The sequence below is a fragment of the Cyprinus carpio genome, chromosome B8 (genome assembly GCF_018340385.1).
Source record: "Cyprinus carpio isolate SPL01 chromosome B8, ASM1834038v1, whole genome shotgun sequence".
Lineage (NCBI taxonomy): Eukaryota > Metazoa > Chordata > Actinopteri > Cypriniformes > Cyprinidae > Cyprinus > Cyprinus carpio.
In genome coordinates this window covers 16949724-16966570 of record NC_056604.1, presented here as the reverse complement: position 1 = coordinate 16966570, position 16847 = coordinate 16949724, and the positions used below count along the sequence as shown (strand labels likewise).

At 36.2% G+C, this 16847-nt stretch overlaps 1 protein-coding gene across 1 annotated transcript in view; it reads right to left on the bottom strand.

Moving 5' to 3' along the window:
• The window catches only part of LOC109094635 (piwi-like protein 1), a 24366-nt gene extending 8834 nt beyond the window's left edge, over positions 1-15532 (bottom strand). Inside the window, exons 1-19 of the mRNA XM_019108361.2 lie at positions 15397-15532; positions 13067-13181; positions 12879-12990; positions 12648-12776; positions 11881-12095; positions 11654-11775; positions 11492-11572; positions 11211-11408; positions 10251-10359; positions 10042-10168; positions 9126-9243; positions 7478-7592; positions 7216-7403; positions 7073-7145; positions 6794-6994; positions 6616-6719; positions 6327-6397; positions 2338-2491; positions 2127-2252 (exon numbers count right to left, since the gene is read on the bottom strand). Coding sequence (XP_018963906.1) covers positions 2127-2252; positions 2338-2491; positions 6327-6397; positions 6616-6719; positions 6794-6994; positions 7073-7145; positions 7216-7403; positions 7478-7592; positions 9126-9243; positions 10042-10168; positions 10251-10359; positions 11211-11408; positions 11492-11572; positions 11654-11775; positions 11881-12095; positions 12648-12776; positions 12879-12990; positions 13067-13135 — 2312 coding nt within the window. The 5' untranslated portion in view covers positions 13136-13181; positions 15397-15532. The remainder of the gene's footprint in view (positions 1-2126; positions 2253-2337; positions 2492-6326; positions 6398-6615; positions 6720-6793; positions 6995-7072; positions 7146-7215; positions 7404-7477; positions 7593-9125; positions 9244-10041; positions 10169-10250; positions 10360-11210; positions 11409-11491; positions 11573-11653; positions 11776-11880; positions 12096-12647; positions 12777-12878; positions 12991-13066; positions 13182-15396) is intronic.
• Between the last annotated feature and the right edge of the window lie 1315 nt (positions 15533-16847).

The window sequence follows — 16847 nt, the reverse complement described above, 5'->3', positions numbered from 1 at the left end:
TGAATAATAATTTAAAGTTTAACCATAAGGTAAGGTTGGGTTTCATTCGAGAAATCCAACGCTCTATTATTCGGTGATGTTGCCTATTTCAAGCTTAACTATTATTATTCATTAGGCATTAGGCTTTGTAGTTCACGCTGTTTCAGTATCGACGGAAAAAAAAAATAAAAAATCATAATTAACAAAAATCTGCCAAAGTGGACCGCTACCGCTACTGAATGGCACGGTGAACGGCTACTGTTTCCAATGAATGCCGAGGCACCAGCTGATCAAACAGCTGGAAACAGAAAATACAAAATTTTGGTCACACAGTAAAGGCATAATTTGCATAGTGTTAGCAGTTTGAAAAATCAAGAATAATAACAGAATTAATCATAATTATTGCTAAATGCTGGACCTGCTTCCTTTACTTATCTGCAAATGGAACCTGAAGGATTTTTTTAAACTAAGCATGAACCGAAATGAAAACATTTATCTTTTTATCCATATATATAGGCCTTATATTTAATGAGACTGTTTAACAACAATAGCAAGCATAGTATCCTTTGTGTAAAGGTCTTCTTTTTAATTTTTGATGAGTAGATCTGTAGCCTAAGACTATCCTCTACATTTTAAAATTAACTCACTGTACATTTTTTAATTGGTTTTTTAAAGATGATACAATGTTATATCATAATGTTATTGTTGTTTTACCTCCTCCTCTTTATCTCATTTTTACAATCATATCAGCAGTTCGCAATCCGTCTCCTTTCGAGAGCCGCCACTCCATGCAGTTTCTGCTGAATGAATTTAACACGCGACTGACTTGTACGCGCGGCGGTAGTACCCATTTTGGTTGTCTACCATCTGTAACTTAACTATTTGATTTCTTAACTTTATTGAACTAAAATTTACAATTGCGAGAATATTCAGCAAAATAGCCCCCTGGTCATGGTATGTTAATTAACTAAATCATGTTATGAATAAACTAAACATTTAGAAATGTAGAAACTTTTTTTTCTTTAACTTTATTGAACTAAAATTTACAATTGCGAGAATATTCAGCAAAATAGCCCCCTGGACTAAAATTTACAATTGCGAGAAAAATCAAAATGACAGAAATGTTTTTTTTTTTTTTTTCAGTTTTTCTTTTTTTTTTGGTCACTTTAAGGGATAGTTCATTTTAATGAATTTGATGTTTATTCCCAGTATTCCCAGGACATCCAAGATCTGTGGTGACTTTGTTTCTTCAGTGCAGAACACAATCAAGATTTTTAACACAAAAACCTACAGTCCATCATCAGTCTTATAATGGAAGTGGATGGAAATCACAGCTAAAACAGCATACAACTAAAAAAAAAAAAAACATACACAAACAAAAACCAAATTAAACCCTGCAGCTCGCAGACGATAGACATTGATGTGCAAAGACACAAAACAATCGGTCTAGGTAAAGAAACTTGAACAGTATTCCTGTTCTACTGAAGAAACAAAGCCAGCCTAGATCTGGGTGTCCTGGGGGTAAGCAGATAAACATCAAATTTTCATTTTTAGGTGAACTATCCCCTTTAAAAGTTTTTAATGACCGTTTATTTGTCTTGAATAGCAAGCAAGAAATCTTTGGGCTGCACGATTGACAACAGTCACTGAGTCCGTCAAACTGGAGACATTTTAGCGTAGACCCATCAAATCGAAATTGAAGACATTTTAAGGACTCACGGGCACCCTGTAAATGGCAAGATACAATTTGTGCAACCAAAATACCAATTAATAACCAGAAAAAAAAGATTTTATGCATAGAGTAAAATTTAATATACGCCCAAAACACACTGGGACTACATATTTTGAATCAAGTATAGTCTTAATTCAATAGCATAAATCCATGGTATACACAGATTGCAAACTGCATTTTTACTTTAAAACATATTTAAAATCATAACCTTTTAGCTTATTCATCACACTAGGCTGTTTCTTGATCCTGTTTTTCCTGTTCCAAGATAAACACTTAAAATGATATTCAGGACTTTTGTTATTCCATTTAAAACCTTTTATGATCTTAAACTTGAAAAGTTTAAGACTTTTTAAGGTCCCACCCAGACCATCTGATTTATGAATATAGACCAGGCGTAATGACTCTATATACACACCACTCTGGACGAGTGACTTCAGTGTCAATGACTGTCCCCGGAGGAGGGTTGGCAATTTTTCCATCAATCCGGGCAAAGAATCTGGAGCTGATTCGCTTTTTCACCACCACTACTGACAGCTTGGGCCTGTGTGAAAAATGTAAATATGATTGCAACCACTGGAATTCAACATCCCCAAAGTGTAAATAAGATAACATGAAATGTGGCTCACTCGTAATCTTGCCCCATGGTCTTGATGGACTGCATGATCTGAGGGACTTCATAGTCCACCACGCTCTGCAGCATGCCGTCTCCAACTCCATCTCGGTACACAATGATCCGGGATGGCAGAGAATTGTTGTACTTCAGATAGGCCTTCAGGGCACCTGAAAAGACAAACAGCTTCAGCATAGAGTGCTGCGGTAAAGACAATTTTGTAGGCCACTCAGTTAACGTCACCCTAGTTCCCTCAAAAAAAAATTTCAGTGGCTTTTGGATTATTGCAGAAAATAAAATGTGACCAAAATATATTTAACTCAATTTACAATAGATAATCTAAAAGATAATCTTGATAAATTTACATAACTTGTGTATCCTGAAGCCTAAATATTATAGCCAAAAGTAAAAAGCAAAAGTTAGACTATTGCTTAAGCTATTATAAATGAACCACTATTAAGCTTCCAACAACTATTTCAATGTTTATTTAAAAGCTACAAGCTGGAAAGTTGTTAAAGTGCACTAGTGAGTAAATTAATTTTCCCTAAATGCTTCCACACTGACATCATGTTTGCTGAATTAGAGCACGCCTCTATTTGATCGTGTCACGTCATTGCTCGGTACAACTTATTCAGTCTTTTTGCTTATTCGGCCGAACACTGAAAGAGCTTTTTTTGCTAAATTTTTTATTTTCGGCTGCCGAACATTCAGTGCATCCCTATTAAATACATCATTAAGTGCTTGTTATATCACTGACATATTGGCGAGCTAAGAAACTTTTTTTTTTTTGCATGTAAAAATGTTATTGGTGTTATCATGGATGGTATGGTATGGCACACCCCCTAGTTATGATAACCAAATATGAGATTTTTCAACATTTACATCAACCTTGCAATGACCCTTTTAGTGCATCAATAATCTCCTGAACCACGGTTCTGCAAGACACACTTGGAGACCACCAAAAGGTGACAAATGACATATCAACAATTATGATGCCAAACCACACATCTGAGTGTCTACAATATTACATTTTATTATTAACCGTAGTATATTTTACTTATAGTACTATTCATAACAATAACTTTTTTGTGTATCTCAAGCCAGTCCACATAATACTGAGCACAACTTTAAATGCATCGGTTAACAAGCCATGTCTATGATTATATTACCGGGACAGGCCCTGTTTAGACGGGCCACCAGTGCTCCGATGGATCTCTTTCCCCAGCAGCAGTATCGGGTAACAGTCTAATGCCCAACAATCATATCCTGTCGGACTTGAAAACAAGTTTCATTGTGAAATCTGCACACTTGGCAAAAGCCAGCAGACACTATAATTTGAGTCTTACGGGTATTCAACACTCCACAGCTCCCCTCACCATTTGTTGCAGTTTTCATCTGCAAAGCAATCTTGGTGGCCGATCCTTTGTGTAAGGTCTTCTTTTAATTTTTGATGAGTAGACTGTAGCCTAAGTCTATCCTACATTTTGAAATTAACTCACTGTACATTTTAATGGTTTTTTAAAGGTGAGTACAATGTTATATCATGTAATGTTATTGTTGTTTACCTCCTCCTTTATCTCATTTACAATTACATTCAGTTACATAATCAAGTCCCTTTCGCCACCTGGCGTACCGGTTTATGAATAGTTTAACACTTGCTTGTTGACTTATTGACTTATCTGTGTGGTAGTGCCATTTTGGTTGCATCTACCATCTGTAACTTAACTATTTGTTCGCAGCATTGAACTGGGTTACAATTCGCGAGAATATTCAGCAAAAGTAATAGCCCCCTGGTCATGGTATGTTAATTAACTAAATCATGTTATGAATAAACTAAACATTTAGAAATGTAGAAACTTTTTTTTTTTTTCAGTTTTTTCCTTTTTTTTTTTTGGGTCACTTTAAGGGATAGTTCACCCAAAAATGAAAATTTGATGTTTATCTGCTTACCCCCAGGACATCCAAGATCTAGGTGACTTTGTTTCTTCAGTAGAACACAATCAAGATTTTTAACACAAACCGTTGCAGTCTATCAGTCTTATAATGGAAGTGGATGGGAATCACAGCTAAAACATACAACTAAAAAAAAAAAACATACACAAACAAAACCAAATTAAACCCTGCAGCTCGTGACGAGACATTGATGTGTAAAGACACAAAACAATCGGTCTGTGCAAGAAACTGAACAGTATTCCTGTTCTACTGAAGAAACAAAGTCACCTAGATCTTGGGTGTCCTGGGGGTAAGCAGATAAACATCAAATTTTCATTTTTAGGTGAACTATCCCTTTTAAAGTTTTAATCAAGCTATTTGTCCAGTCAGGCAAGTAAGAAATCTTTGGGCTGTACGATTGTAAACAGTCACTGAGTCCGTCAAACTGGAGACATTTTAGCGGTAAGACCCATCAAATCGAAATTGAAGACATTTTAAGGACTCACGGACACCCTGTAAATGGCAAGATACAATTTGTGCAACCAAAATACCAATTAATAACCAGAAAAAAAAAAGATTTTATGCATAGAGTAAAATTTAAGATCCACCCAAAACACACTGGGACTACATATTTTGAATCAAGTAAAGTCTTAATTCAACAGTATAAATCCATAATATTCACAGATTGCAAACAGCATATTTACTTTAAAACATATTTAAAATCATAGCCTTTTAGCTTATTCATCACACTAGGGTGTTTCTTGATCCTGTTTTTCCTGTTCCAAGATAAACACTTAAAATGATATTCAGGACTTTTGTTATTCCATTTAAAACCTTTTATGATCTTAAACTTGAAAAGTTTAAGACTTTTTAAGGTCCCACCCAGACCATCTGATTTATGAATATAGACCAGGCGTAATGACTCTATATACACACCACTCTGGACGAGTGACTTCAGTGTCAATGACTGTCCCCGGAGGAGGGTTGGCAATTTTTCCATCAATCCGGGCAAAGAATCTGGAGCTGATTCGCTTTTTCACCACCACTACTGACAGCTTGGGCCTGTGTGAAAAATGTAAATATGACTGCAACCAAGGAATTCAACATCCCCAAAGTGAAAATAAGATAACATGAAATGTGGCTCACTCGTAATCTTGCCCCATGGTCTTGATGGACTGCATGATCTGAGGGACTTCATAGTCCACCACGCTCTGCAGCATGCCGTCTCCAACTCCATCTCGGTACACAATGATCCGGGATGGCAGAGAATTGTTGTACTTTCAGATAGGCCTTCAGGGCACCTGAAAAGACAAACAGCTTCAGCATAGAGTGCTGCGGTAAAGACAATTTTGTAGGCCACTCAGTTAACGTCACCCTAGTTCCCTCAAAAAAAAAAAAAAAAAAAAAAAAAAAAATTTCAGTGGCTTTTGGATTATTGCAGAAAATAAAATGTGACCAAAAATATATTTAACTCAATTTACAATAGATAATCTAAAAGATTATCTTGATTACAAATTAACATAACTTGTGTATTCTGAAGCCTAAATATTATAGCCAAAAGTAAAAAGCTAAAGTTAAGACTATTACTTAAGCTATTATAAATGATCCACTACTAAGCTTCCAAAAACTTTTTCAATGTTTATTTAAAAGCTACAAGCTGGAAAGTTGTTAAAGTGCACTAGTGAGTAAATTAATTTTCCCTAAATGCTTCCACACTGACATCATGTTTGCTGAATTAGAGCACGCCTCTATTTGATCGTGTCATTCGTCTTTTTGCTAGGTTATGGACAAGTTATTGATTGTTTTTGCTTATTCGGAAGTTATTTGGTCTTTTTGCTTATTCGGCCGAACACTGAAAGAGCTTTTTTTGCTAAATTTTTTATTTTCGGCTGCCGAACATTCAGTGCATCCCTATTAAATACATCATTGCGTTGCTATATCACTGACATATTGCGATAATAAACTTTTTTTTTTGCATGTAAAAATGTATATTGGTGTTATCATGGATGGTATGATATGGCACACCCCTAGTTATGAATAACCAAAATATGAGAATTTTTCAACATTTCACACCTTGCAATGACCCTTTTAGTGCATCAATAATCTCCTGACCACGGTTCTGCAAGACACACTTGGAGAACCACCTAAAAAGGTGACAAAAGTGACATTATACAACAATTATGCCAAACCACACAATCTGAGTGTCTAAAATATTACATTTTATTAACCGTAGTATATTTACTTTAGTACTATTCATAACAATAACTTTTTTGTTTTATTGCTCAACCAGTCCAACATAATACTGAGCACAAACTTTAAATGCATCTGGTTAAACAATGCCATTTTCTAATTATTATATTACCTGGACATGCCCTGGTTTAGACTGGCCACCAGTGCTCCGATGGATCTCTTCCCAGCAGCAGTATCGTGGTAACAGTCTATGCCCACAATCATCAGCTGTCGGAGCTGAAAAACAAAGTTTCATTGTGAAATCTGACACTTGGCAAAAGCCAGCAGAACAGCTATAATTTGAGTCTTACTGGGATTTCTACACTCCACAGCTCCCCTCCCATTTTGCAGTTCATCTGCAAAGCAATCTTGGTGGCCACAGTCATAAGTGCTTGAGGTTTGCTGATGGTGCGAGACACCACACACTGACTAGGAGTAGGGCATTCCACACACAGGTACTTCTTCACACAGTCATACTTGTCCTTTCGATTTGTAGGCAGGATCACCACCACCTATGAAAGGCACAACAGCAGTTTGAAACAAAAGCACTGGATATGCAAATCATACATGCATTTGATTGCCAGACTCACCATCTGTGTTTCACGTGCTACGTTTTGTTGCAGGGCTCTCAGGAGAGATTCTTGACGATCCTCATACTCAATCCTGCTTGGCCAGGAATAATTACTAACATGAAAATGAAAGTTTTTAACATTCAAAATTTCACACAACTCACATGATGGCCCTCTGCATGCGGATACCCATGGGCCCAGACACTTTGTTGAGAGTTTGAAGCAGAGATTGGGCAACGTCCGCATTTCGCCGTGTGTAGAACATCAACCAGTTGTCCAGAGACATGCAGCTAATCAGAGGAAGACCTCTCATCTCTTTAGCCCAGTCTGCTGTCCATGGGTTATACTCGTACTAAGGGACGAAAATGAAAATTAACAAGCCTGTTACACTATGAATGTCTGCTGGGATGTGAAGTCATCTCTTACCGCTCTGCCTCCCTGGATGATCCTCTCGGATGGTAGAACTCTTCCATTCAGACTCAGCAGTCGATTCTCAAAGCTCAGACCCCAAGTAGTCAATTCATTCTGCACGTCTGCATTTCTAAAGGGAAGTAGAGTGGATGTGAGAGTTCATAAGATACATTAACACCTAAAAAAAAAAAAAAAAAAAATCTGATCTTTTTTCCGGGGGCAGCAATGACTGTGGCAACTTTAACATTTGAAAGGATATTATGGCAACGTTATTGCTTTCTTTATTCAAACTGATTTTTTTTCATGAATATATGATTGACATGAACAATGAAAGCTGTATCATATACTTGGAAAATTATGAGCTATATCACTGCTTATCGTCACTAGGGGTTTGACAATACACTTAGCTCACAAGACAAGATGAAATACAGAAAATTGGTTCACTAGAATGTGACAATATTTTAATACTATTTTTAAGAAATTTTCAATGACAATATTTGTCTTAATTACAAAAAGTAAAACAATGCAGTTGTATTTAGAAATATTTTAACTAATCTAGGGCTGTAACTAATGATTATTTTGGAAATCAAGTAATGTTCTGATTATTTTGACAACTAAGTAATCTGATATTTTTTTAGTAGCAAACAGACCTAAGTGAAAACCAGGCTTTAGTGTGACTATATATAAAAATTAACAATGAGGCAATAATAATTGGCTCAAATAAAACATTAAAAACAAAAAATTACATGATTGTATTGAACAACACTGTTAAAATACATAATGCCTATACATAATATGAACATAACCAACTTAAGTACATGTGTATTAAATACCTGCAGAGAGCCAACGGCCTGGTGACGTTTCACTTTACAGTGTGATTAAACAATGTTTAAATCCATTAAATTTTTATATTTGACCACATGCAGAAACTTTTATTTTGAAATCGCGATGTACAATACATGCAATATTTAGACATAGGTTGATGTATTCTCCTGTGCTGGCAAAGGTTTTTAAATGATTCACGTTATAAATCTAGTGAGATAATGCTACCTGTTTTTCTAATTGAACGTTAAGCAATTCAAATTCACAGCATATACAGAGGAAGAGTTTAGCCTTTAACACAGTCTTCACTGGTAAATTACTGGTAAGTTACCAATGAAAGATCATGTGTGAACAGGACCTTTTCAAAAATCATGGTAAATTTGTTCTTGCAATTATATCGTTCTTATAGAGATGACATGATTACGCTGAACTGTTTACAAAGCTCCGCTGCTTTTTAATTTGTTTGTCTATATAAATATACACTAAATTACTCTGAGCCTCACAGCTTTTTCAACGTGTCGCACTTCTCCATTCATCAGGGCTGCGACTCCACAATTGGATACTTTTATGGGTGTCTCGTGTTTATAAGAGCAAAACATTCTGATTGGCTAGTAATGTTAGTTTGGTTGAGAGTGAAAGCCGCGCTCCTCTCATACCACTGATAGGCAAACTTGTGGACTCGAAAGGGATAAAGAGTTTTTTTTTTTAAATGTCATGTAGGACCATTTTATTTTTTTTTTGCAGCCAAACGCTGTATGCCAGAGATCCGGCATGGTGCCGGAGAACTTTAAGCCCTGCAAATTTAAACAATACATCAATAGGTCTCATGTAGATTCTATACCTGTTGATGTTTGAGATTAAGCGGTTAATTCTGCCCTCTCTCTGTTCAGGACTCAGCCTTGTGTGTGAGGCAAGATCCTTCATGATGTTGAAATCAGCACGCATCTTATCTGTCAGACCTCATGGGAAACAAATTCATGCACATCAGAGTTGTTTACAATTGAAGACTAAAAACAAACTAATTTTACTCCATACTGTACTCTATTAGCTCTGTCTATTAGCTTGAATCTCACCTGTATGATAGTATATTCACAGAGGCTGAAAAAACTACATATACCACTGGCTATCAACTTGCAATTCATGAGCTATGTCTTAGATCACATACTGATTAAAGGGTTACTTCACCGCAAAAATGAAAATAGTCATCAATCACTTACCCCCATGTCCTTGACACTGTTATTTATTTGGCAGTCTATGGGACAGTCTCAAGCCTCCCTGTTTTCATCCAAAATATCTTAAATTGTGTTCTGAAGATGAATGAAGCTTTTTCGGGTTTGGAATGACATGGGGGTAAGTGATTAATGACAAAATTTTCATTTGGGATGGAGTAACCCTTTAGGTAGTAGAATTAAACAGGGAACAAATTTCACTCCCATGGCCTAATGGGATAGTAAAGCTCTGGCACCTCAGAATCTCAGAAGTAGTAGAAGGTCATCCAGGTACTTTCCATTTGCTGTTTTATAAACACAGTGAATTCACACATACTAATTTTCACCTGCTTTATTACTTACTATATATGGTTTGTCAGTGTCTTCAGTTATTCTAAACTACAGAATACTGTCTATATATGAAAAAACAATGAGTCCTTCAATATACCCTACCCCAGCTTCCTATTCAATAGAAATAGTCAAAACACTTAACATAAAAGAAAACCACACTCTTCAAACCATTTTAATGAATCTTCAAAAAGGACTTACCTGTGAGGTAGCAGAACTCTGGAACAAGCATGGCAGGTCCCGGCGGAGGCCGACCTGATGGCCCCAGTCTCTTCACATGACTAACCAGAAGAACCTGGTTGCCATCTGTTATGTCCAGACCATATTGCTGGAGAGGAGGGAAATAAATTGAGCGTGACAGTAAAATTCTGCAACTAGTGTCAAAATAATTACCTGTCTCATTAAGTTACCGTTTTGAAGTAGTTCTTGAATGAGATTTCTGTATCTCCCTTCTTAAATGTGTTGTTGGGTGTATGATCCCAGGCAATGTCATCAATCCTGTATGTCTTGTTATTGTACCTATACACGATAATGTGTTACACACCGTTACTGGCTACTTCACAATTACATTAATCAACTTTTCCAGATTTAAAAATTTCAAAGTAGTAAATCAAAGAAAATGTCACACTATCATTTAAATTGTCAGTAAGTGGGGTCAGTAAAAAAAAAAAAAAAAAAAAAAAAATTATTCTAAAGGGACCCATTAAATCATTTAAAAGTAACAGTAAAGACTAGGGCTGCACGATGAATCACATGCGCTATATAATGCGCTTCTTGTCAGTAAAGCGGTTCTGTAATCAGCAGTAAATCTCCATCACGTGCGTGCTCTCACATGGAGCAGCATTTACTACACAGAGCTGTTGTTCACTGTCAAGCTGCGCAAAATGTGCAAAATATGATCGTGAACAACGGCTCTGTGTAGTAAATATCGCATGCAATTTATTGTGCAGTCCTAGTAAAGACATTTTTTATGTTACATAATGATTTCTAATGCAAAACAAATGCTTGCATTTCTGAATTTTCTGTTCATCAAATAACCTTTGAAACAAATTCATCACGGTTTCCAAAAAAATATTAAGCATCACAGCTGTATTCAACATTGTTCAGAAACGTTTCTTGACCAGCAAATCAGCATATTAGAATGATTTCTGAAAGGTCACGTGACACTGAAGACTGGAGTAATGGCTGCTGAAAATTCAGCTTTGCCATTATTTTTTATATGATAATTATATTTCACAATATTACTGTCTCACTATAATATTGCAATCAAATAAATGCAAGTGAGCATAAGAGACCTTAAAACATAAATCTTAACAACCCCAAACTTTTGAACAGCAGTGTCCATGTGTGTAAATGTGTGCTCATTTTACTTAGTCAGAATGATCAGGCCCACAAGCTCCTTGGTGCAGGCTTCAGGGAAGCGCTGGTCTCCACATTGATGCCTCAGACTATACATGAAGTCAAGGACTGTCTCACTGCGTAGAACCTTGTGACTCACATCGGTGCACAGCATAATGCTGGACTCGTACTGAAGGATGGTGGTCACGAATCCAGGCCAAATCGTCAGCCTGCAAACAGATTTAGACAGACTCCAATGTTCAATCACTTTTCAACAGAAGGTAAATGTCACACAAAATATTTGTTTCAAAACCTGTGCTGGGGGATGTTGAACGGATCATCAGGGTTGTAGTAATGACGTCCGATCTGCTGCATGTTTAGTATCCTCAGAATTCTACAACACAAAATAAACAGGGATGTAAATTCATTACCTTGTAAAAACCACTATTTCAAACAGAGTGCTATCTGTGATTACCTCCTGAAGAGGATGTTATAAAACTGCAAGCACACAGGAGAGGATGGCGGGAGCTCGTTGGTCAGCGTAACCGTGATCTCAACCTTCTCTCCGTTTCTAGTCTCACTGCACAGGACTGTCTCCTACATATAAAACAATTTATCAGTGACAACCAAATCAAATCCACACTTCAGAACCTCACTTAAGAGACACTGAAATTATGAGCACTTTGAGGATCTAATACATACAGTATTGTGCAGTTTGTTAGGGAGGAAGAGAATGGCTCCATCAAAGGTGTGTGCTTTGCCCAGAGTCTCTTCGTGCTGGAAAAGCAAAGCGGAGCGCAAACGTCGGGACTCCATAGGTGGCTTGAAGTCCACATGGTACTGATACAAAGCCCACAGAGGTCGTGAAAGCAGGCGCATGAAATTGGCCCTCAGCTCAATGGCAGTGCCTGAAACACCTGTGGTGACAGGAAGAGTATCAAGTCTAACTTCGCACTACATTGCTACAACATTAGAACAGGGATATGGGAAATGTACACTAACAATTGAAAGTTTAGTGTCAAAAAAAAAAAAAAACCTTTATTAGTATTTGAAATAAGTCTTTAATGCTCGCCATGGCTGCATTCATTTGTTGCAGTTAAAACTAACATCGTGAAAAATTACTACTATTTATTTTAAAGTGTAATTTATTCCTGTGATATAAAGCAGAATTTTCAGCTGCACTTAATTCAGTCTTCAGTGTCACATGATCCTTCAGAAATCATTGTAATATGCTGACTGGTGCTGAAATTGTTTTTCTGCAGGACTCTTTGATTAGTATAGAAAGTGTAAAAGAATATTTGTTTTTGAACATTGAATTTTTGTTTTTTTTCAAATACTCCCACTTAAAGTGTCTAACTTAATCCAAATAATAAATCAAAACTGGAAAATCAAGAAGCCAGTGCAACTACCCAGCCAAAAAAATTACAAAAGAGCAAAAATCAAGTCTTGCTTATTAAATATGGTGTTACCTGTTTTGGACTCTTTCACATGTTCCATTAACTGGCGAGTGTGGACACCAGAATCATGGAAATCTCTTCTGCGTCCACCTCTTTCCCCAATCTTTACCTGCTGAAAGCCTGCAGAAATCTGCATCATCGCTACAGGGAGAAAATAAGCAAAAGAGTGAGAAATAGGATGAGGGAATATCATCATATATATGCAACAGTATTCCCCCCCAATTGCTGCTCTAATGCACTTACCTTCTTCAGACATGGCTCCAGGAGCAGGTTTCTGTCTCCCTCTCCCCACCAGCTGTCCTTCAGGTGGAGGGGGCATAACAGGCTTTGCAGCCTCTTGTGATACAGATGGTTGCTGCAGAGAAATTAGAAAAATAAGTTTATTTCAATTAAGTTTTATTATATTACTCTTAACATAAATATAAACTCACCGCGCCAGGAGCAGCAGGCTCCTGACCGCGACCTCTGCCTCTGGATCTCGCTCTTGCTCGTCCCGTCATATTGGTGCTGCTTCTCAAATGCTTTGGTTTATGTCAATTCAAAGTACTGTACACAGGTTAATGATACAACATACACAATATTATAGTTTAATCATTCTACTGTTTGGTGCACAATGTACACGTTCTCAGTATACTTTTTATTTAGCATTTTTTTCCATAGAGTTTTTCTTCTGTGGTAAACAAAACTACGTTTGAAAGAATTACAGCCTCAATTACCATACTTTCTTTGAGTGAACAGGTGATTCAGTGGATGTGTGCCTATAATATTTAATGTTGTAAGTTATGGAAGAATGATAAACCAATCTGAAAGGACACAAGAGTGAGGAAATTTGACTTTTTTGTGTTAACTATGACTTTACAGTTATTTCATGGCCAACTGAGAGATAAATGCTTAACGTAATTTGCCACCAACAATGAGCTTTATATATGAAATGTTGAGAAATCTTACTATACGGAGCATTAAAACACGGCTGACCCTCATAGACAAGCCCTAGAATCCTGGAAGATTGCTTTTAAACATAATTTCTCCCCGCACACGTGTATTCTTTGAAACAATGTAACAAATTTTATATATATATTTTTTTTTTTATTGAATGGGTGAATCAAAATATCTTTTTTGTTTCTGATTTGTTCAATGCTGATGGGGACCTCCTTTCCTTTCCTGACTTTGTGTCTTTGAAAGGTGCAACAATCTCACTAAGAGATTTTAATAAAGGTGACAAAGTATTCCTGTCAGTTTAAAAACTTTGTTTAAAGCGCATTTATGTTATGGCTTTGTAAACAACTATTTTCCTACACTTGCGTTTAATGGTGTTTATGTATTAGATAAGAAATGCAATACCTTTTTTTTTTAATTAGAAATGCTCTTTCTTCAAACTCCAGGATGCCCCTCTAAAGCACAATCTAAATGGAGGATTTGTTATCCGAACTCTGAATTAAAAAACTTATGGACCTTTTCTCACAGACTATTAATCCCAAGTAAAATTAAAGAACTCCATTTCAAAATTGCTCATAGATGTTACCCTTGTAATTTATTTTTGAGCAGATTTTCTGAGAATATATGCCTAATGTGTTCATTTTGTAAACCTGATGAAGAATCTATTCTACATCTGTTTTATCATTGCCTATTCTCCAAATCTTTTTGGTCAGAAGTTACCATGTTAATTTTTTCTTGCTGTAAGAAAATGATATAAATAACAGAATACATTATTTTTGTGTCAGATTTTCATTCCAAGGACATCAATCTGGAGCATATTGTTTTATTGCTTTGTCTTCTGGGTAAATTTCACCTTCATAAAGCCAGAGCCATCCATTGCAAACCTAACTTTAGAATGTTTTCATCTGATATAAAGTCCCTTTTTACTTCCTTTAAGAATGTCAAATCCTTTGAACTCAAAGGCTTTAAAAACTTTTAACACTATTGAGTCTATTGTAAGATATCTTTAAATGATTTTTTTCTTTCTTGATATCTTTCAACTGCAATAAAATAAATAAAAAACATGGCTGACCCATGTTCTTCACGTGTATGGCGCACAACGGCCACGTGAGGGGTTATTCAAATTCCAAGGGTCTATTAATTATTTAATTAAAATTATTTTAATTAAAACATTTTATACAATGCAATGTGTTTGTTTTTTACTTAAGTTTTCAATCTAAATAAAAAAAACTGCTCTTTCTTTATTAAAGTTTGTATGAGTTTTCTGACAAGTGCGCACTTCACACGTGCAAATGATTAACGTTAGGCCTACAGAATACATTATCAAGGAAAAATTGTAAATGTAAACGTAAATGTCATACATCGTTACAGTGTGACATTATGATAAACAATATTAAACCATATAACTTGGTTACATTACTAAATATTAAATTAGTTAACGTTAATTGTGTCCGTAAGAGATAATTAGCACATGTTTGGCGCGCCAGACCCCGGTGTCTGTAACAAAGTTCTAAAAGACAGAACAAAAGTTTAAAAGCTTAACTTACTCCAATGGCTCGAAAGATTTATAAATTTGTCGTAAATACTCGGAAAGTGTTTTGTCATTGTGTACATAACAGTGAAACTTATATAACGTTAATTAACGACTTAATTGGCCAACCGTAACCAGAAAATGACACTTAATTTTGTGGTTTAAGATATTTCACACGGTATTTCCATTGTTTACAACATAATACACAATTTCACAACTATCAGGAGCAATCAAATAACCAATTATGTATGTATAAAGTCGATGAAAACTTAGAAATCGACAACCAGCTCTTACCCCTGCCTCGACAAGCGCCAAGTGACATTCAATTAACCCCCAGCTGGCCGTTACCCCGATTTCTTCTGTATCCCTCCGCTGCTAAATACATTTATCATCTAATTTGGTTCATATTTTTCATTCACAATAATTCATTCCTTACCGTCTTTTCAAGTCGTAATTATTTATTTTGATCAAAAAATGCTTGTTGAAAATGTAATGGAAAAGGATCTTAAGGAAAACTAATTTATTTGGAAGGATACGAAACTACCTGTTACAGGGGTCATCTGGTCCTGTTGACTAATTGTATTATAAAGATAGACGTTCACCACCAGATGGCGCCCAAATACACAAAACACAACTGATTGTTCCCAGTCAACGCAGAGGAAGTACTGACCAATAAGCATAGAAGCACAGTTAATGGTCGTTGATTGTAGTACAGCTGTAACATTCAGGTGCTTCACCCAACAGATTTCAGTAGATAGGCCTACAAAATGGCCCTTTTGGTGAGAAAGAAGTTGTATTAATAACGTTTTACTCCCTAGAATAACAATTTGCAATATTCCTTTCACATAAATAATTTACTGTAAATTAAGGGAGGCTTAAGATATGTCACAATGTATAATGTATGATGTTCCTTTAGTTTAATACGCTGCTGTCTGTTCATGAAAGTTATATCTGGGCAAACAAGATGTAAGCAGCTTTTCATGCTCCTGCAGTGCGAATGTCTGTGTGCATCATCCATCATTTGTTTTGATATAAGCATGATCAGAAAAAGATCTGGGATGTACAAAAATAAGCTTTGACACAAATACTGAAAGATTGTTATTTTTTCCTAATTTCGCCATCTTCAAAAAAGAAAAGTCCCAGCATGTATTAGAACAGATCTGCCATTTATCAAGCCACACATCTTGTTTTGCTGTATTTGCTTGATGCTGCTTTGTGAGATATAAGACTCATGATTAATAAATGTAGGTGACATAACTGCACATTTGGACCTGATTAATGTTTTTGGATGGAAAAATGTGTTCCATGTCAGTGTTTAAAGCTGTTTCTTACTGTATATTTTATTTTTAAGGTGAAGGCCTATTCACACCAAGGATGATAACTATAATGATAATGACACAGAAGCACAACACTGTTGGAATCACTTTCAGTATGATTTTTTTTCCCAGCTGATGAATGATAAAAACACTGACAGCCAATCAGAATCCACACAACTTCAAAGACCTTGAGCATTTAAAGTGGTAGATGACAAAACAACAGCACACTTATAAGGGAAGTTGTGGCCTAATGGTTAGAGAGTTTGACTCCTAACCCTAAGGTTGTGGGTTTGAGTCTCGGGCCGGCAATACCACGTCTGAGGTACCCTTAAGCAAGGCACCGAACCCCCAACTGCTCCCCGGGTGCTGCAGCATAAATGGCTGCCCACTGCTGTGTGTGTGTGTGTGTGTGTGTGTGTGTGTGCACTT